General features: G+C 42.0%; 1 protein-coding gene and 1 pseudogene across 3 annotated transcripts in view; both read left to right on the top strand.

Annotated features, from left to right (window-relative positions):
- Fbxl13 (F-box and leucine rich repeat protein 13) overlaps positions 1 to 18,444 on the top strand; it is a 171,630-nt gene that overhangs the window by 45,598 nt on the left and 107,588 nt on the right. For all 3 annotated transcript variants that reach the window (XM_028789166.1, XM_028789165.1, XM_028789167.1), the window contains exons 8-9: positions 13,539 to 13,634; positions 16,981 to 17,110. In XM_028789166.1, coding sequence (XP_028644999.1) covers positions 13,539 to 13,634; positions 16,981 to 17,110 — 226 coding nt within the window. The remainder of the gene's footprint in view (positions 1 to 13,538; positions 13,635 to 16,980; positions 17,111 to 18,444) is intronic.
- On the top strand, positions 17,664 to 17,783 carry LOC114640265 (annotated as a pseudogene).

The raw sequence follows: 18,444 nt of genomic DNA, 5'->3' as shown, positions 1-18,444 counted from the left end.
CACACCTCACACACACACACACCTCACACCTCATACACACCTCACACATACCTCACACCTCACATACACCTTACACACACCTCACACATACCCCTGTGCACTCTCCTTTCTCTCTCACACACACTCCCTCGCCTTTAACTTGCCCAGGCCTTTTATTGTTATTCCGAAAAGCAGGTAGAAAGAGAGGCGTTGTACAATCATTACCAAATGTGTCAAGTTCAAAGGAATGATCACATCTCAAAAAGAATTTAGAATTACAATTGTTCCCCTATATTTCAAGCCTCCCATACTCTCAAAATAATGGCCAAAATAATAATTGCAAACTTATCGTTTAAACTTTAACTTTTGACTTATTATACTTCAGGGCTCAGAGCTCTGAGGCCAGCTACATGTGGTTTCCTGTGACGCTCTAATGATGAATGACATGGGCAAAGCTGCCAGGCAGTGGCCAGAAAGAGTCAAGTTAACCCTAAACTCAGCAACTCTGCTAGCTTCTGCTTCTGCAGGTTGCACACTCTCCTATGAGTCCTAGCGTTTTAATTTAGTTTTACTAGTATCAGATTTTATGTATTCTATACTTGTTTACTCACACATTTCCAAGGGAGATCAGGAACCACTCACAAATGTTGTGCAAAACTCATTTCATAACGTCAATAGCTTTTTCCTTTCTCAGGGTCCCAATATTGGTTCTGCTTCCTTTTCTTAATTTATTTCTAAACATAATTTCTTCAGATTTTCTTTGTAAGTCAAACATTAATCTGAAACCACCATTGTGCAGTTATTACATTGTCCCTAAAATAATAGCCCACAGCATGTACCTGGGCCATTAGGACTGTGCTGTGCCCTAGGCTTCAATTTTTGATTAAGAATCATTACATCAAGGAACATCCAGTTTCACAGAACTCACCAAAGCAGAAGGAGAAAGAAATAGAGAAGTCAGATATAATAGAATAATTATGCACACCAAAGCCAGCTGGAGCAGCTGTGGTGAGACTAGTCTGAGCCAGGCTCAGTCTAGCCAGGCTATAGTCTGCCCACCCTGCTGCCAGCTACCCCACCCCTAGAGGCACATGCTGAGCACAGCCTGGCAACTCTTGGGAACCTAACCTGCTAGCTCTGACTTCTGTAAGAGCCCTCAGAGCCACTCAAGCTATCAGCCCCATCCTCTGCTTTCCACCCATGCCCAGAGGGCCACCCATGTCATTACAACAACCCTCACGAGCCATGTTTACAAAACTTCCCAAAGATCTTCTTAGAAACTCTGTATTCATCTCAAAGGAGTGTTTTCATAATTCCCAGAGAGTTAAAAATAGATTTCTGTTAAATGTTGAATGTATCCAAACATTTATTGTACCGTGAGGCAGCTTAGATGGGTGTTTAAATGTCCCAGCAGTCCCTGGGGGTCGGTTCTACCCCCTGTCTCACCACTAGTGTTCAGAGATAGTTTAATTGAATATATTAATTTGTATTGTTAGGTTATTTGAAAACAGTATCATTGACATCAACTTTATCAACATTTTAAGATCAGAAAACTGGATAGCAGAGAGATTAAAGTATGCATTGCTGATGAGACAGTACCATAGCCACCTCAGGCAGTTCTAACAAACACCATAGCCTGACCCCCCCCAGGCCCAGATGACTAACACTGATATCATGCATGGCACTGGACACTAGGAAATCTAGGTCAGGGAGATTTTTTTTCCTGGCTGGAGTGGTATCCAGGAATCCTCTAAGGGATAGAGGAGGCTTGGGTAATTCTTCCTTTTGTTTTCGTCCCTAACAGTGTAAGTTGCATGCATTTCCTGTGGTGGAAAGGCACATGTGCTGTAGCATGTGGAGGCTAGAGGACAACTTGCAGGAGTTGATTCTCTTCTTCTCTCTGGGTCCTGGAGATGGAACTCATGTGGTCAGCCCTGGCAGCAGGAGCCTTTACCCCTGAGCCATCTCATTGGCCCCAGAGGTGTGACCCAGGATGGACTAGAGCTTCTGACCCCTTGCCCATGTCTCATCGGGGTGTCCTACCAGTGTACACTATCACAGCGTTGGGGTATCCTACCAGTGTATACTATGCCTCATCAGGGTATCCTACCAGTGTATACTATCACAACAGGTGCGCTCATTATATAACAAGCTCTGCCAGGAGATATTTGTGTCCAACTTTTACAAACACTCATTTACTTGAAATATGATTTTACTCAAAAAAGTAAACCTTGGTGGGTTAATGAAACCTTTCTTTTTATTCAAAATTAAATTTTATTCAAAATTAAAACTCTGAGCAATAGGAGGTCAAAAGTTTTTGTTTGATGCTTAAACTAACAGTTTCTTCTTACACAATTTCTAATGCAAAAAAATATAACACCTCAACTTCCAGACACTTAAGAGGGGGGATTTAGCAACATCTCAAAAAAATAAAACTTCCAAGAATAAAACAATTAAACACTATGTCCCATGGATTAATTGTGCCTTCTATTTAAGCTTAATCTTTTGAAGTGTTAAATATTGATATAGCAGTTACACTATTCTTAGCCATTCTCCTGTTCTGCGTGCCCAAACTAGGATATTCTCTAGAGGCTTTTTTTAAATGCTCTATTTCTGCTGCAGAGATAATATTCTAAGAATGTAAATAGCTTTCCCTGCCAATCACGGCTACATGATCAGACCCTGCTTCAGAAATAAAATAAAATAATGTAACTCTGCAGGCTAATTTTATGTCAACTTGACACAAGCTAGAGTCACTGGAAAGGGGGGAACGTCAGTTGAGGAAATGCCTCCATGAGAACCAGGTGTCAAACATTTTCTTCATTAGTGATGATGGGGAGGGCCCAGCCCATTGTGGGTGATGATATCCCTGGGGTGGTGTCCTGGGTTTTATATGAAAGCAGGCTGATCAAGCCATAGGGAGCAAATCAGTAAGCAGCACCCCTCTATGGTCTCTGCATCAGCTCCTGTCCCCAGGTTCCAGCCCTGCTGGACTTCCTGTCCTGACTTCCTTTGATGATGAACTGTGACAAGGAAGAGTAAGCCCAATAAACCCTTTCCTCTCCAAGTGACTTTGGTTATGGTGTTTCATAGTACCCCTGTGTAGGACAGTTACTAATGTTCCATTGGGAACGTACCTTCAAAGGGTACATTTTTGTGTCCTGTTCAAGTTTTTCATTCTCTTTAGGCCTACAGTGGATCAGGTGAAGCTCCCTGGCATTCTGTAGGGAGATGTGTGTGTGTGTGTGTGTGTGTGTGTCCAGCCCAATTTAAATGTTAATCTCATTTAGAACACCCACACAGACATACCCAGAAATAGAGTTTACCCCATGACCCATTCAGTTGCCACATAAGCCATCATAAATTCACCCCATGACAACTGACAATCCTTATATCTCTTCCTATCTCTAATTTCAGGCAATACTAAAATGACACAATTAACCTATACATAAGTGGAAATATAACTTCTTTCCAGAATAGTAGTTAAAATATTGCTTTCTTTTCTCTTTAATATATAAAATTATTAAAAATATTAATAAATGATGACAAAATATATCTGACATTACATGATAAGGGAAAAGAGAGAGAAGATATTGGAGATATACATACATGATACAGATGTAGCTGATTTAATGTATATTTAAAGGTTTGTATGTGATGTTATTCCCTCTCTGCCCCCAGATGTTGATTTAGTCATAATTGCATCCTGAGAGCTGATAACCAGTGTGTTAATTCACAGGTGGGTGGGTTTGTAACAATGCCACTTTTGAGGATGATAAAAATTCTCCTAGGTGGGATTAGACCTACACTGTGTCCTGGCTCCCCATCTCTGCTTTCTGGCTCCTGTGAGGTCAGAGCCCTGTTCCACCCTAACCCCTGTTGTCATAAGGTCTCAGCACAGCCATGCCAATGGAATGAACTAGTTATAGGCTAAGACCATGAGCCCTAATGAATCTTCTCCTAGAAATGGTTTTTCTCAGGCATTTGTCTCAGTAATGACAAGTCTGACTAATAGACATATTAAGGAGGAGTAAGTAAGAGACTGTGAAGCTGGCATTTGCAACACCTTTCCACACTACTTAGTCTGTGTTCACTTTGTCTTCAATGAGAATATTGGGCAGTTATGGTTCTTAGTCTGGTGCCATAACCTTTGTCATTTTGAAGGGCCTGGGTCATTTGGAGTTCTTCTTAGATTGGTCCTTGTAGTTGCAGGGCATGGTAAGGCTGGAGATGGCCACAGGGTGTATTGTGTTCCTGATACACTCCTCTTTACACTCATCACTGAAGGTCAGGACACTTTCCCCTTGATAGCCACCGCAGTGCAGTAACCCCCTCCTTGCCCGCGGATGCAGAGATGTGGCGGTGTGGTAGTCAGTGTAGTCTCTGCATGGGAGCATTCCTAGCTTTGGGACTGAGATCCATAGGCAATAAGTCTGCTGCATCAGATCATAAGAACAGGAAACAAAATATTTGCTAGTTGGTTACAAAGGGGGAAGTAATGATGCCCTTATGATGTTTTTCCTGCCAGCCCTTCATTATACAAGGAATTTCATTCTTCACCCTGCTAATCACAACAATCATTCCTTCTGGAATCCCCTCTTCGGTTCCTGGGCTCTCTTCTCTTTGACCACTTTTCTGTTTACTTAATCTCTAACCTTACTCAGTGCCCACCCTCTCACCCCCAGTTCAGCTGTTTGGCTTCCTACATCCCATGTTGTGCCTTCACCATCTAGGGTGAAACCATCTCCTTCTACTGGATGCAGACTTTAATCCTACACAGTCTCCATAGCGATGATCCCATCTCCTCACTTTGCTTGGGTCTTCATACCGTTCTTATCCATCACACACCCATTGCTAGTGCCCTCTCCACCCAGCCCCACCTCGTGGAAGGGGCAGGGACCTGGGCTTCTCATCGTTGCTCTCATCCTGGACTATCCAGAGACTGTGGCACCCAGCATGCTGTGGGCTTGAACTGACATTTTAATCTTTTTGTTCCATCTTGCTTCCTGTCCATCAACATAAAGGGGCCTTTCTGTGTCTTCATCCTTGAGATTCTTGGTGGCACAAGTCACTCAGACCTACCTACTTGGTCACTGGATCCAACTGTCAGAGAGAACTTCTGCTTGGCTAAAGGAAAATAAGCCTTCCACAGGACTCTACTCTCTCCCCCCTTTTTTTTTTCATCTCTTCCTCTTCATATTTTATGAACCTTAAGGAATTAATGGGACCCCCTCCATCAGTTTGACTGAGTGTCTGGTTCTTGCAGAAGGACTTGGCTGGTGCACATTTCTATACTTGGCTGGTTAGATTGTCATCTTGACACAAGCTGCTTTCATCTGGGACGAAGGAATCTTGATGGAGGGCACAAGCAGTGCTCCTCCACGGTCTCTGCCTCGGTTCCTGCCTTGGCTTCCCTTTAGTGATACTGTGCGATGGGACCTGGAAGTTAAATTCCTGCTGAAAGGTTCTCTTCTTTGGTCACTGTATGACAGCAGTGGAAGGCAAGCTGTGGTAAATACTCAGTACTACCCACTGAGGCATTCCAGTTATCTGTTGGTGTCCATAATCCCATGATTCTGAGATACATAAATTATGCCTAAGTTTGAATATTTGTACTGTACTCCCACCTACAGTGCCAGACACATCTGGATTTGTTTCACAAGCAAGAATTTTTCACGCGCTATGCACTAGTAACCAGGCAGTCTAACAGATAGGGAGGGGTTCTGGTACTGCCAGAGAGCAGATCCGTCCTGAAGTCCTCTTGTGAGCTGGCTTCTACGATGTCAGTGTATGGGAACTCTCTCTGCTCAGCATCTCCCAGTTATTGCTGGTCTCTTGGGGAACACATAGGCTAATACTCTGATATCAGACTGTGGGAGAGAAGAGAGTTAGTTCTTATGAACACATATTTTTTTCACATGGAAAGTATGTCATCTTTTAGTAGAGTATCATAGAATCTTAATCTTGGAGCTTCTGATCTAGAAGGCACCGAGGTCTTTCTTTACAAAGAGCAGAAGTCCAAGGACCTCGCTTTTGTCATTTAAAGTCAAATATCTGGTATGCTTCTGGGGCTTCTGTGGATAGCCAACACTCTACAAACTGCCCATCCGTCTAGGAGCTTCATGGTCACCTACACAAGTCAGGAGGGAGGAGGAGAGGGCTGCAGGTTTGAAGGGGCTCTTGGTTGCCTCCTGTAGCTGCCTCTGTAACCTTAACTTGGACCAATGGCACCCCAATCCCCTCAGTTTCTGGGGTGCTGGCTTCCTTGTGCCTACAGTCTCCTTTTTGTTGTGGTTCTCCTCTTACTCAGGAGTTTCTCCTCTCATCTTTTGTTTTCTTGATATGTCCCATTATTTCTCCTGAGTTGGGCCATTTTTTATATTTGGGTGCCCAGCTTAGTGAAAGACTGTTCTTCCATGCTAGACTGGTTTGGTCCAGCCATAGATGGATGCATCTATTTCTGGATTCTCCATCCCATGGGCTGTATGCCTGTTCTGTGACTTAGTGTTTTGATTTTTATAGCTTTGTACTAAGTATGAAGTCAGGAAATGTAACCCTTCCAACAGTTGTTTTTAGAAGTTGTTTTGAGATTTCTTGCAATTACATGCAGATTTGAAGACTAGCTTCCATTTTTACAAAAGAGGCCTTTAGAAATTTGACAGAATTGATTGAGTCTGTAGACTTTAGATAGAACTGACATCTTGGCATTTTTACTGTTCGTAGCGTCTTTGGTGGGATTGTCTTGTAAGGTCTCAATTGTGTGTATTTAGTGTTTACATCATGGGTAAAAGCCTGGTTTAGTTCCTCTTACTGTTACTGTGTCTTCTAGTTCACAGACATGGACTGTTCTGTTTATTCGATCATCTCCAGTTCCTGTCAACATTGTTTCCTGACATTGGGTGTGAGGGCTACCCTTTCACCTCCTTAGTTGAAATTATTCCTATGTATTTTATTCAAAAGTGAGACTATAAGCTCCTTTAGACATGCAAAGAAATCTAATGGGTAGCAGTGTGCTCACCCCCTGTAGTAGTCAGGAAGTGTAACATGTGGGATTAAAGTCTCTTGATGGCCGTTTGCTATTTCACAGGACAATAGGCAGACCTTCCCAAGTATGACTCTGTCCTAATCTTGAGAACCTTTGAATGAGCCACCTTACATGGCACAATAATTTTTTTCAGATGTGATTAAGGGTCTCAAGATGTGGCATTATACCTGGATTATCAGGACACCTCCCTTGAAATGTCAGGATAATTGTAAAGAAAAGAGAGAATCAGGGTTTCTTACAATACTCCTTTCCAAGGGTCAGGTCTCTGACTTTAATGACCCAGAGATATAAGTTACCCAGGGCCTTCCTACAGGGTAGCCATGTGACTTTTATGGGAGAAAAGAAGTTTATTTATTTATCCATTCATTCATTTGTTGAAAAAAAGGTGTCTCGATAAACAACCGAGGTCCTGAAACTCACAATCCCTTTGCCTCTCGAAGTAATGGGATGGCAGATATGTGTCTGTAAATCCAGTTCATTGTCTTTTTGGACCAGATAGGTTACCCAGGTACAGATTTTTTTAAATTTTGTAATTATATTTATGTACAGAAAGCTTATTGTACATTTTAAAACCCAGTTTAGTGGCGAGTTCTTTAGCCTTTGCCTTTTCCAGCTTGGCAATGAGAGCCATAGACTTAAGACCCAGGACATTGCCTCCCCAGTGGCGGCGGATCTCGTCATATCTGTCATTGTAATTGGTCCTAATAGCTTCTACCAGTTTAGCCAGAGCACCCTTGTCTTCCAAGTTAACCCCGTGTGAAGTCAACAGTGGTGCATGTCGTCCTGTGGACCAGGCGACCGAGCCTGGCCTTTCCCTTGATGATGCAGTAGGGCACCCCCATCTCTCGACACAGGAAACTACCAGCTCAATGGGGTCTACATCATGGGCAGTCACCACCAGCTGAGCCTTCATGTTCTCCACCAAGGTGGTGACTGTATTGACTCCTGCTCAGAGGACAGGCGGTCTCTTAGTTGGGATGTTCCCTTTGCCAGCACCTTTTTTCTCAGCACGGGCCAGTAGCCTTTGCTTCTCCTCTTGCTTTGTCTTTGGCCTGTACTTGTGGGCAAGCTTAAGCAGCTGAGTAGCTGTTTGCCTGTCCAGGGCCTGGGTGAACTGGTTAATGGCAGGAGGTACTTTGAGCCGCTTATAGAGGATGGCTCTTTGCCGCTGCAGCCTGGTGTAGTGGGGCCATTTGGCGAAGTGTGTTAGATCTCTTTTGGGCTGGATGTCCTGCCCAATGCCGAAGTTCTTGGGCCTTTTCTCGAACAAAGGATTGGCCACCTTTTTGGTCTCCTGTTTCTGGAAGATGGCAGGGGCCAGGGCCACCTTCTTCCCCTTGGCCTTCTTTCCTTTGAGCATCTTGTTCTGCTGGAGGGGAGAGAAAGAAGAGGGAATTGTTCCAGGTACAGATTTGATCCTGGGGGTTTGTCGACAGTAAAATGCTCTTTAAGGGCTGGCTGAACTGTCTTACCTCTTACAGTGAGCCTCCCACATCATGCCAGCCAGGGCCTTTCCCAGAAGAGCTCAGAGATGTGGAGAGTTCTTATTTCATTTTATATGTAGTCATATTTTAAAGACTTTTTCTTCCTACCTTTTTAAAAAGTGAGTTCTAACATTTCCCTACTTTCAAGTTTAACATTTTCCTACTTTCATGTTTAGAAAACATACAATATTTTCCTTCTGTTTCACTGATTACTCTTATTTTAAAACATGTACTTCTTTAAAAAAATAATTGTGTTCTTTGAAATTTCTTACATATATGTAATGTGTTCTCATACTCTCTCCCCTACTTTCACCTGTCTCCCTTCTGTCCCTACTAACCCTGCCCTCAAAATCTCTACCAAATGCCTTCCCCAGATTCCTGACTTTTGCCATTGTTTTGTGACTCGCTTAGTTTAACCAGAGACAGCTGTGTGAGCACTAGGTTTGAACCATTGAAGGTGAGGCCTCTAGTGGACACACATCTGAAGACCATGACTCCCCCTCTCCCTGAGTATACCAGAAGCAAATAGTTCAGCAGTTACGGAAGGCACCCTGAACTGTTCGGTCTCTGCCTGGGTGTTGACAGCCCTGTTTTTTTGTGTAGACCCAGCATCAACATGAGCTGCTGTGCGTCCTGCCGGCTGGAGTCAGTTATTCACTGCCCTTCCCTGTCTTCCAGCTCTTGCATTCCCCCTGCCTGTCCCCTGCCTGTCCCCTGCAGTGTCCCGTGCTAGCATGGTATAAATACACTGACGAGGGGCAGGCCCTCAACCGTCTCATATTCTCATCAATATGAAATCTCTGCGCTCACCAGTGTTCTCTAGAAAGAGGATTCTCTGATTAAGGCCTAGAGTAGCTGTAAAAGTTTGGGCTTTTCTATACCTGCTCTTGTTCCTGAATAATGACACGGAGACCTTTATGTTTATTAAAATGCTTCAAGCACTACAGCTGGGCAGATTCTGATCTATTCTAACCCAACTATGCTGCCCTGGCCTACTTCTGAGCCATGACCGGTCACTTGCTGTCTTAGTCTCTCTTTGGCCCCGTCTTCTCCCGGTGGACTCCCTGGTCTCCTCCAAGAACCTCTGCCTGTCTCTGGACACAAAAGTCCTGCCTTCTTCTCTCCTGCCAGCTATAGTCTGATCAGTTCTCTACTGAGCAATCAGAAGACGATGGAGAACAATGTTTTACCAAACCAAACCAAACCAAACCAAACCAAACCAAACCAAACCAAACCAAAAAAACCCCAAACAACAACAACGACAACAAAACCTGTGAGTCAGGAAATGCTTCATAATGACAATAGCAAATCCAGGCTGAGCCCTAGTTTTGTGTACATAAATTAGCATTTGAATACATAGCGCACAAAAATATCCCCCTGCAAGTAGCATTGTCTATGAGTGTAAATATAAACATTGAGAAGGCAGTTTGAAAAGTATGGAATGCTTCCTGAGTTTTCCCGTCCTCCTCACTCAAGGGCCATGCTTCTTTGTATTGTTTAAACTGAAGCCAGCACAACATGTACACTGTTTAGGCAATACCAATGTGAATGAATGGGTATATTTTTTTTCCTGAACGAAAACCAAATTTAGTATATTTTAGTCCTGATTACTCTCTCCACGCTTAGGTTATTATCATCTAGTGTTTAGGTTTTTTTTAAAATTTGAGAGTGCAGGTGCTGATGAGGCCAGAAGAGGGCAGTGGATGCCATAGAAAGGATGTTACCAGCGGTTGTAAGCCACCCAAATTGGGTCCTCTATATAAGCAAAGCATTCTTAGCTGCTGAGCAGTCTCATTGAGTGTTTAAGTTATACTACTGTTTTACAAGGTTAGTGTGGTTAGCTATATACTTGTTAGATTTTTTGAAAATTTTCTTTGTGGAGGTTCTAAGTGGGGGCGAAGTGAAACTTTGTTTTAGATTGTGTACTTACTGGTCATTCTTGAGTAATTTACTGTTATGTGTTATGTAGCACCTGAGATTGATGGTTGTCCTATTTTGGTTACATCCTGTGATGATTAGTGTTAATTGTCAGATCTGGGCTCACCTCAAGGCACACCAGTGAGGGATTATTTAGCTGCTGAAGTACCTTTGAGGGATTATGTTAATTAGGTCAGTAGGGCCAGGGAAGACCTAAAAGTGGGAGGTGTCCTTCCCCTCGAATAGGGCCTGGACTGTGTTAAAAGGAGAAAGCTGACTGAGCACATGCATTTGCTTTCTACTGCTTCCTGACTGTGTTGTTGATCAGCAGCTGAATCAGGCTCCTTCATCAAGTCTTCACTGGTATGATGGATGGACAGTATCCTGATACTATGTAACCAGCTGTCTCAGGCTCCTGAGTCATGTCTTCCCTGCTCTGATGGATGGACAGTATCCTGATACTATGTAACCAGCTGTCTCAGGCTCCTGAGTCATGTCTTCCCTGCCATGATGGATTGTATCCTGATACTATGAGCCAGTATACTCTATTTCTTGAAGTTGCTTTTGCAAAGGTGTTTTATCACACCAGCAGGGAAGGAACTCAGACACCACCCAAGCATCATTCCTTTGTAAGCACTTTATCTCTCATTCCATTACAAATTTCTGTTGTTGTTATTTTTGGCTGCTTGCAATTTCATTAGGCTGCCAGGTTTTGTTTGTTTGGTTTTTTTTTGTTTTTCTCTCAAACATTTTAATCTGTGGTTATTTTTGGATTTTACTTAGGTTCCATTTCCTCCTGGAATTCTGTATAAAGATGCATGTTAATATGTTTTTATGCTATGTAACATGTCTTAGCCTCTTTGTCTTTTTAAATTTTCTAATGTGTTTGTGCTCTATTTTTCTAATTTTCTCAGATAAATATTCCAGTTTATTTTCTGCTGCTTTAACTCATCGATTGAAGTTTTAATTTTCAATAATTACATTTGTAATTCACAGATATTTTATTTTTAAAGATGTGTGTATGTGTGTGCGCGCGCGCTGTGGGAGTCTTCCGTGAGCTCGAGTTAAGATTGAGAGCTGCCTGATGTGGTGCTGGGAGCGGAACTGAGGTCTTCTGGAAGAGCAACGAGGGTTCTTAGCCACTGTGCTCCCTCTCTCCTGCTCCTATTTAATTTTAGGTAGGTTTTAGGCTTTTTTGACAAATCTTTCTCAAGAATGCCATCTTTCCTGTATCGATTACCTTAAAGTTAAGTCTTAAAGGTTTTATAATCACAGTCTGACAGTGATGTTTTCATTTGTTTACTCTTGAATTTTTGGTTAGCCTTTTGTTTTATTTGGGCTTAATCTGTGGTAGTTCTGTAATGCTTGGCTTCAGTTTGTGTCTCTTTAGAGAAAATGATTTATTTCTGACCAGTGTCCCAGGGTTATTTTCAATTTGGAACCCTGTTGCATGCTAACATATCAAATCCAGCTGTAAAGATTATTTCAGGTGGACTTCATAAACAATTAAAATAGGCACAGTAACTGGTCTTTGGTTACCAATTCTTTGTGTGTGTGGGGTTAATTTTATTTTTAGTGTGTGTGTCGCACGCCTCTGTTGTATAAGCTTGGTGGCTCTCTTCTGTGCCTGCCCATTTGTTATGAAACCATCCCTATTGCTTTCCAGACACTTGTAGCAGGAGTACCTTGTCAGTTTGGATTTGTAGACTCCCTTTACTTAAAAACAATTCAAGTTATGTTTAAAATTTGTTCTAGTATTTATTGTAGTTTTGTATTAAGAGGTTTATTTTTTTCCAATTTACTACTTTTCCAGAGATGGAAACCAGATGGGTTTATTGAGCTTTCCCAAGAATATCATAACTTTAGGAAAATTCAGTTCATCTTAGCAATTATTGGATGAGCTCTGTGTATCAGCTACTATTTAGAAAAAAAATCACTACCTTTCTTCCAGAATACTACCTTCATTCAGAAAACAAATATGCTCATCTTTTGACTGTCTTTCTGTAGCTATCAATTTGAACTATCACATGATCATATTTTCAAGAGGTTTATATAAAACTCCTTATACAGAGCTTGCAGCTCAATAGTAATAAAATATTGTAAAGACCTATGAACAGAGACTATATTATAGGCTCCATATAGTACTTTGTTCAATGCATTGTAATAATATAGTTTATGGGGGCTGGAGAGATGGCTCAGTGGTTAAGAGCACTGACTGCACTTCCAGAGGTCCTGAGTTCAAATCCCAGCAACCACATGGTGGCTCACAACCATCTGTGATGGGATCCAATGTCCTCTTCTGGTGTGTCTGAAGACAGCTACATTGTACTCATGTAAATAAAATAAATAAATCTTAAAAACTAAATCTTTAAAAAAAGGAGGGGGGCTGGAGAGATGGCTCAGCAGTTAAGAGCACTGACTGTTCTTCCAGAGGTCCTGAGGTTCAATTCCCAGCAACCACATTGTAGCTTACAACCATCTGTAATGGGCATCTGATAACCTTTTTCTGTTGTGTCTGAAGACAGCGACAGTATACCCACATGCATGAAATAAATAAATAAATCTTAAAAAAAGAATATAGTTTATGATGCAGTTTTTAAAAAATTCTCAGATTCATGCTTATAAGAGTCTGAAGAAAGTCATTTTCCCTCAAATGGCTCTTGAGAACCAAGAAACAAGATGAATTACTGAGCTCTGAGCTTTGTAAGGACTCAACTCACTATAAAGACACAGAGCATGGCTGGACATGGTAGTGACACACGCCATTAATCCCAGTTTGGGGAAGCAGGGGCAGGAAGATCTCTGTGAGTTCAAGGCTAGCCTGGTTTACATAGCAAGGTCCGGATCAGCCAGAGTGGCATGGTGAGATCCTGTGTCAACCAATCAACCATACAAAACAATATGCAACACATAACACATCTAGAAAAGGATGCCATGTGATAAAAGGCAGCAACGGATAAACTGTTGGAACTCAGAGAAAGTTCCTCCCTTGAAATGTAACTCTAGACTTTTCTAGTATACAGAAGATATTGGCATTGCTAATACACACAATGGAAGAGCTACACCAAAATTCAGATATCAGTCAAAACTATGTTTCCTTTCCCTGTGTTTAGATTTTCTTGTACCTCACTTTTAAAGATATGATCACGTGCAGTCAAGTCAACCGCTCCTGGATGGCGATGATACAGAGAGGCTCCTTGTGGAATTCTGTAAGTAGATGTGCAGGGCAGAGTGGTTCTTCTCAAAGGCAAATGGGAATGGGCATCCATAAAGCCCTGAAGTAAGTCAGCCTCCTTCCCTGCTCCCCACCCCTTTTCTGTGGCCACCAGCAGAAAATGCTTTTTATGTTTTGGTTTGTTGGCTGTTTGGTTTTGGTCAGCACAAACCTAAAGGAAGAGGTAAAAATATGGAGTAACATTATCTTAAGAGATGTATCTGTATTTAAAATTTTAAATGATGGAATATATAAGTTGGATATTATTTTTAGACTGAAGCGAAGCCCCATTCTGTTGGATAAGTTACACCTCACCCTTGTTTCATATTTTGTGAACTTATTCCTGCTGATTCCAGACTATGTTGAGCTCTTGACTATGAAAAGAAAACTTTTAAAAGGAGGCATTTGAGCAATAATTCTAGCCCTCAAGAGGCTGAGACAGGCAAAGCTCTGAGTTCAAGGTCAGTCTGGTCTTCTGGTCTACTTAGTGAGTTCTAGGACAGCCAGAGCTATATAGTGAGACACAATCTTAGCCCCTTCTACTAAAAAGAGAAAGAAAGAAAGAAAGAAAGAAAGAAAGAAAGAAAGAAAGAAAGAAGAAAAAGAAAAAAATTTCTTCATTATTTTAGTTTTTATAATTATTTTATGTGTATGGGTATTTTGCTTCCATCTGTGTACCACCTACATGCCTGGTACCTGCCATGCCAGAAGAGGCATTATATTCTCTGGGACTGGAGTTTAAGAAAGTTGTGAGCTATCACATGGCTGCTGGGAACTGAACCTGGCTCCTCTGAAAGAGCAGCCAGTGCTCTTAACCACAGAGCCATCTCTCCAGCCCCGAGGAAAAAAAACATGTAGAGTGTATGATTTGTAATTACTATCTCATAGCCCATAATTGTAAGGTTAGTTCTAAAACAGAGGAGGTTTTTTTTTTTTTTTTTTCTGAACATGGCCGATAGCATGTAGAACCCATGAGATTGGGTGTTTATATGAATTTTGAATAGTCAGGGTTGATAGATAAACAAGAAAATTAATATACATATACTGAAAATATTTTTAGCTGTAAGTTTAAACTTTTGTTTGAAACATCCAAGGTTTGAACATTCAAGTTCTTCTTTCAATTTCTCAGTGCCTCCTTACAATTGTGCCACACTTGAACACTCACAGGGAAATTAAGAGACTAGTTACTTTAAACCGTCTTATTTGCTGAGTGTGGTCCTGATATCAATAGCATCAGCATCACCAAAGAGCCTGTCAGGGAGTCTGTGGGAGATACAAACTCTCAGGCTCGCCCCCACTCCTGCTATGTTTACTGAACTCAGGAGTCAACAGTCTGTCTTCACAACCCATCCAGATGATCAGCTGCAGGCCCAGGTTTTAGAATCATGTTCTTAAACTCGAAGCCAAGACAGGCGTGTGTAATTTGTTAGCTCCTCAGCGGTGTGGCACGGAAGGAGTACCACAGGACAATGAGAAGCAGGGTGGTGAACTGATGGGATGGATGGATGAACACAGAGCTGACGCTCATCTAAAGTTGCTGGCACTTTGTCCTCTCCTCTTAGTGTCTATGGAAAAGCTTATCAGATTTTGTACCTAGAGCCTGGCCACCTGGACACAGGTCAGTTCGAGTACATGGTATCATTAGTCTTTAGTCATTATCAGTGAGGGAAAGTGATGGAAGTCAGCTATGAGTCAACTTTAGAAAACAGGGAAAATAATGAAAATAACAGTCCTCAAACCTTGGCTGACAGCATAAGTGATCTCAGTTGTTGAGATTACAGCATCATTCACAGACAGAAGAAGTCTCCAAGGGACAACGTAAGCTTCATTTTTACTGTTGGCCACGAGACTTCTCAGAGTCTCTTTGCAATAAGAAACACAGTCATTTCCAACGTATAAAAAGAGTATAGTCTTAGGACAAGGATAGTATAAAAACATCAGCCTAGAAGGTCATGTCAGAAAATGCCAGGCTGTGTGTCTGTCTTGTGTCTCGTGTTTATGCCGGTGCACTGACAGATTCAAGCAAGCTTTTTTCTAGGCCTTGCACAGCTTGTAAAGGTTTGTTGTTGTTTGTTTTGTTTTTAACTTTACATTTTGTGAGGCCTGGTCATGGTTTTTTGAACTCGTAACTTAAGCTTAGCCCGCCCTCTCTTGCTCTTCTAAGCATTTCCCCCTAAATAGATGTGGCTGTTTTTCACACTTTACAGGTGAGAAAAGTAAGTTAGCTAAGGAGTAGCCCACATTCATAAATGCCTGGGTTAGAATTCAAGCTGTAACCTGCCTGTCCACAAAGCTTGCTCTTAATTACTAATTGTTAATAAGGAAATCCATCACCTGCCAGTTGCCCTTCTCCTAATCAGTGGCACAGGCCCTCTGCTCTCCAGGAGCTTTCAAAATGGAATCCTGAGTTCTGAGAAGCCACTCCAAGAAAAAAAAAAAACAAAAAAAACCCCAAAAACAACCCGGCATCAAATAATGTCATGAAAAGAGTTTGCCATGAAATTCCTAGATAAGGAATGTTGTCCCTGGACTAAGCTAGTGCGCGGCATAGCTGGGCTATGTTGGTTTGGGTGTTCTTCTGCTGTGTTATATTCTTTTGCCCCGAGTTCACCTCCTGTCCAGTGTTATGTTGTATGTCTCTCCTTTATTTCATCAGTCTTACTGGAAGATGTTAGGTTGTCTCCTTTTGCTGCTAAGATCTTGCTCCTTGTTATTGTATACGTGTACGTGACTGTAAATCTTCCCCGATAATCACAAAAGTATGTGGGATTAAAGAATATTTGCTCTTACACACTTTCTGAGCTCTCACAGCTGTTTGATATATGAGATTTCATTGTCTTTCCACTTTGCATGTCTTAGCTCACAATGGGCCTGGGAGCTGTGTGTACACTGGTGTGTAGCTCAGAGATGGGGTGCTTGCCTAGCATGCATGGAATACTTGATCCCCAACTTGGAAAAAAAGTGTTTACAGTTTTTATCCTAGTGTACTTGCCAAGTCTAATAGTTTTGGAAGCGTGTTTGCAAGTGTAGTCATTATTCTGTGGAGCTTGTAGGTTAGCGTACCCCAGCATTATTCTGTGGAGCTTGTGGGTTAGCGTACCCCAGCATTATTCTGTGGAGCTTGTGGGTTAGCGTACCCCAGCATTATTCTGTGGAGCTTGTGGGTTAGCGTACCCCAGCATTATTTGTTACTTCTCCCATTTGAAAATGAAGCTACAGAGAGCTTCTAGCATTTGATGCTTTAAAATGTTTAAAAAAGTTTTGTTTGTTTAAAATGTTTTAGAAACGTTTAAAAACTGGCTCTTTCTTATTTGTTAATGTCTCTTATCTGTCCCCTTTAGATTGATTTTTCTACAGTAAAAAACATTGCGGATAGATGTGTGGTGAGCACGCTACAAAAGTGGCGTCTAAACGTGCTGCGCTTGAACTTCCGAGGCTGCGTCTTCCGAACCAAGACCTTGAAAGCTGTCAGTAAGCACGCTGCCCCAGGGGCTGCCTTTCACTCTTGTTTCCAAGTGAGAAAAGTGTCACCCGGAAATCCAGGAATTGGTCCTTTGTCCGTTCTTCTTGATCACTTTTTCCTTTTGTCTAGAATTCATGTATGTATAGTCAATTTGTCTGTTAAAGATATTAGAATATATTCTCATTTTAACAAAATCTTACAGTTGGCACTAAAGGTAGTTTCTCAAACTATTCACCCACTTATGGAAGAGTTCCAATGTTTATCAGTTTTTCTAAAATCACATCGACATACATACAATTTTAGTAGAGAGAAAAATTGATTGAACATTTCTTATTCCATCATCTGAGCGGATTGCTTTTAGTAGCCATAAAGGTAGATAAATTAATTATAAACCTTATATGTATATGTATATACATATATATATATACATATATACACACACACACATATATATATACATATAAGGTTTAATATATATATGAAATACATATAAAATATACTGTTTACTAAATCTATAATTTTTGAATAAAGAAAGTAAACTCAAGAAGTACCATTTATCTGCCCCTAGAGATGGCGGGTGTGGCTGCTGGGTCACTTGTGTGTTAGTAAGTGAGAGGAGAAAGGCTATGTCTGCTCAGTGCTCTAACCTATGAACATCTGAACGATTAGTAGAGTAACATTTGCTGAAAAAAGAAAGCTTGAGATGACCATCAATCCAGTGACTACCAGTCTGGTGCTGCTGAGGACCAGATGGCTTCCCAGGATGGCAAGCAAACTGAAGACTAGAAGAACTACTTGGGACCTCAGGCCCCTGGCGGGAGTGAGGCTGTGACAGATGGCCTTAACATGAGGCAACAAATGTGGGCCGAGGGAGGAGTGAACCTGAGATGACCACCAATCTGGTACCACGCTGGCCTGGGGAGGCAGACCATGCCTGAGATGACCCCTGCCCAATGCCACAAAGCACAGCACTCCTGAGACGACTCCTGAGATGACCCCAGACACTCAGAGACCCAAGACCAAGACCCACTAAGAAGAGCAAGTAAGTGGTGAAGAAATGGAAGAGAAAGAGAAACAGAAGGATGTGGGCACAATGAAGAGAGGTGGAACTAGAGATGAGAGGGTAGTGAGGAACAACCTGATATGAGTAGCTGGTCCCACCTTGGTGGGGTCCTGGCCTGTGCTGCCACTGGGGGCCATGTCTGGGTCCATGGTCCTTAAGCAGCAGGGGTCTCTTAAAAGCCAGATAGACATCCCTGGTCTGGGATGCTGCCCTGAGGAAAATATTGATGCCTGAGGGCAGTGCAGAACTGGCCCCAGCCCTCACCTGGGCATCATGGGA

This window comes from Grammomys surdaster, unplaced genomic scaffold (genome assembly GCF_004785775.1).
Source record: "Grammomys surdaster isolate TR1022 unplaced genomic scaffold, NIH_TR_1.0 125793, whole genome shotgun sequence".
Lineage (NCBI taxonomy): Eukaryota > Metazoa > Chordata > Mammalia > Rodentia > Muridae > Grammomys > Grammomys surdaster.
This window is presented reverse-complemented; position numbering and strand designations above follow the sequence as displayed.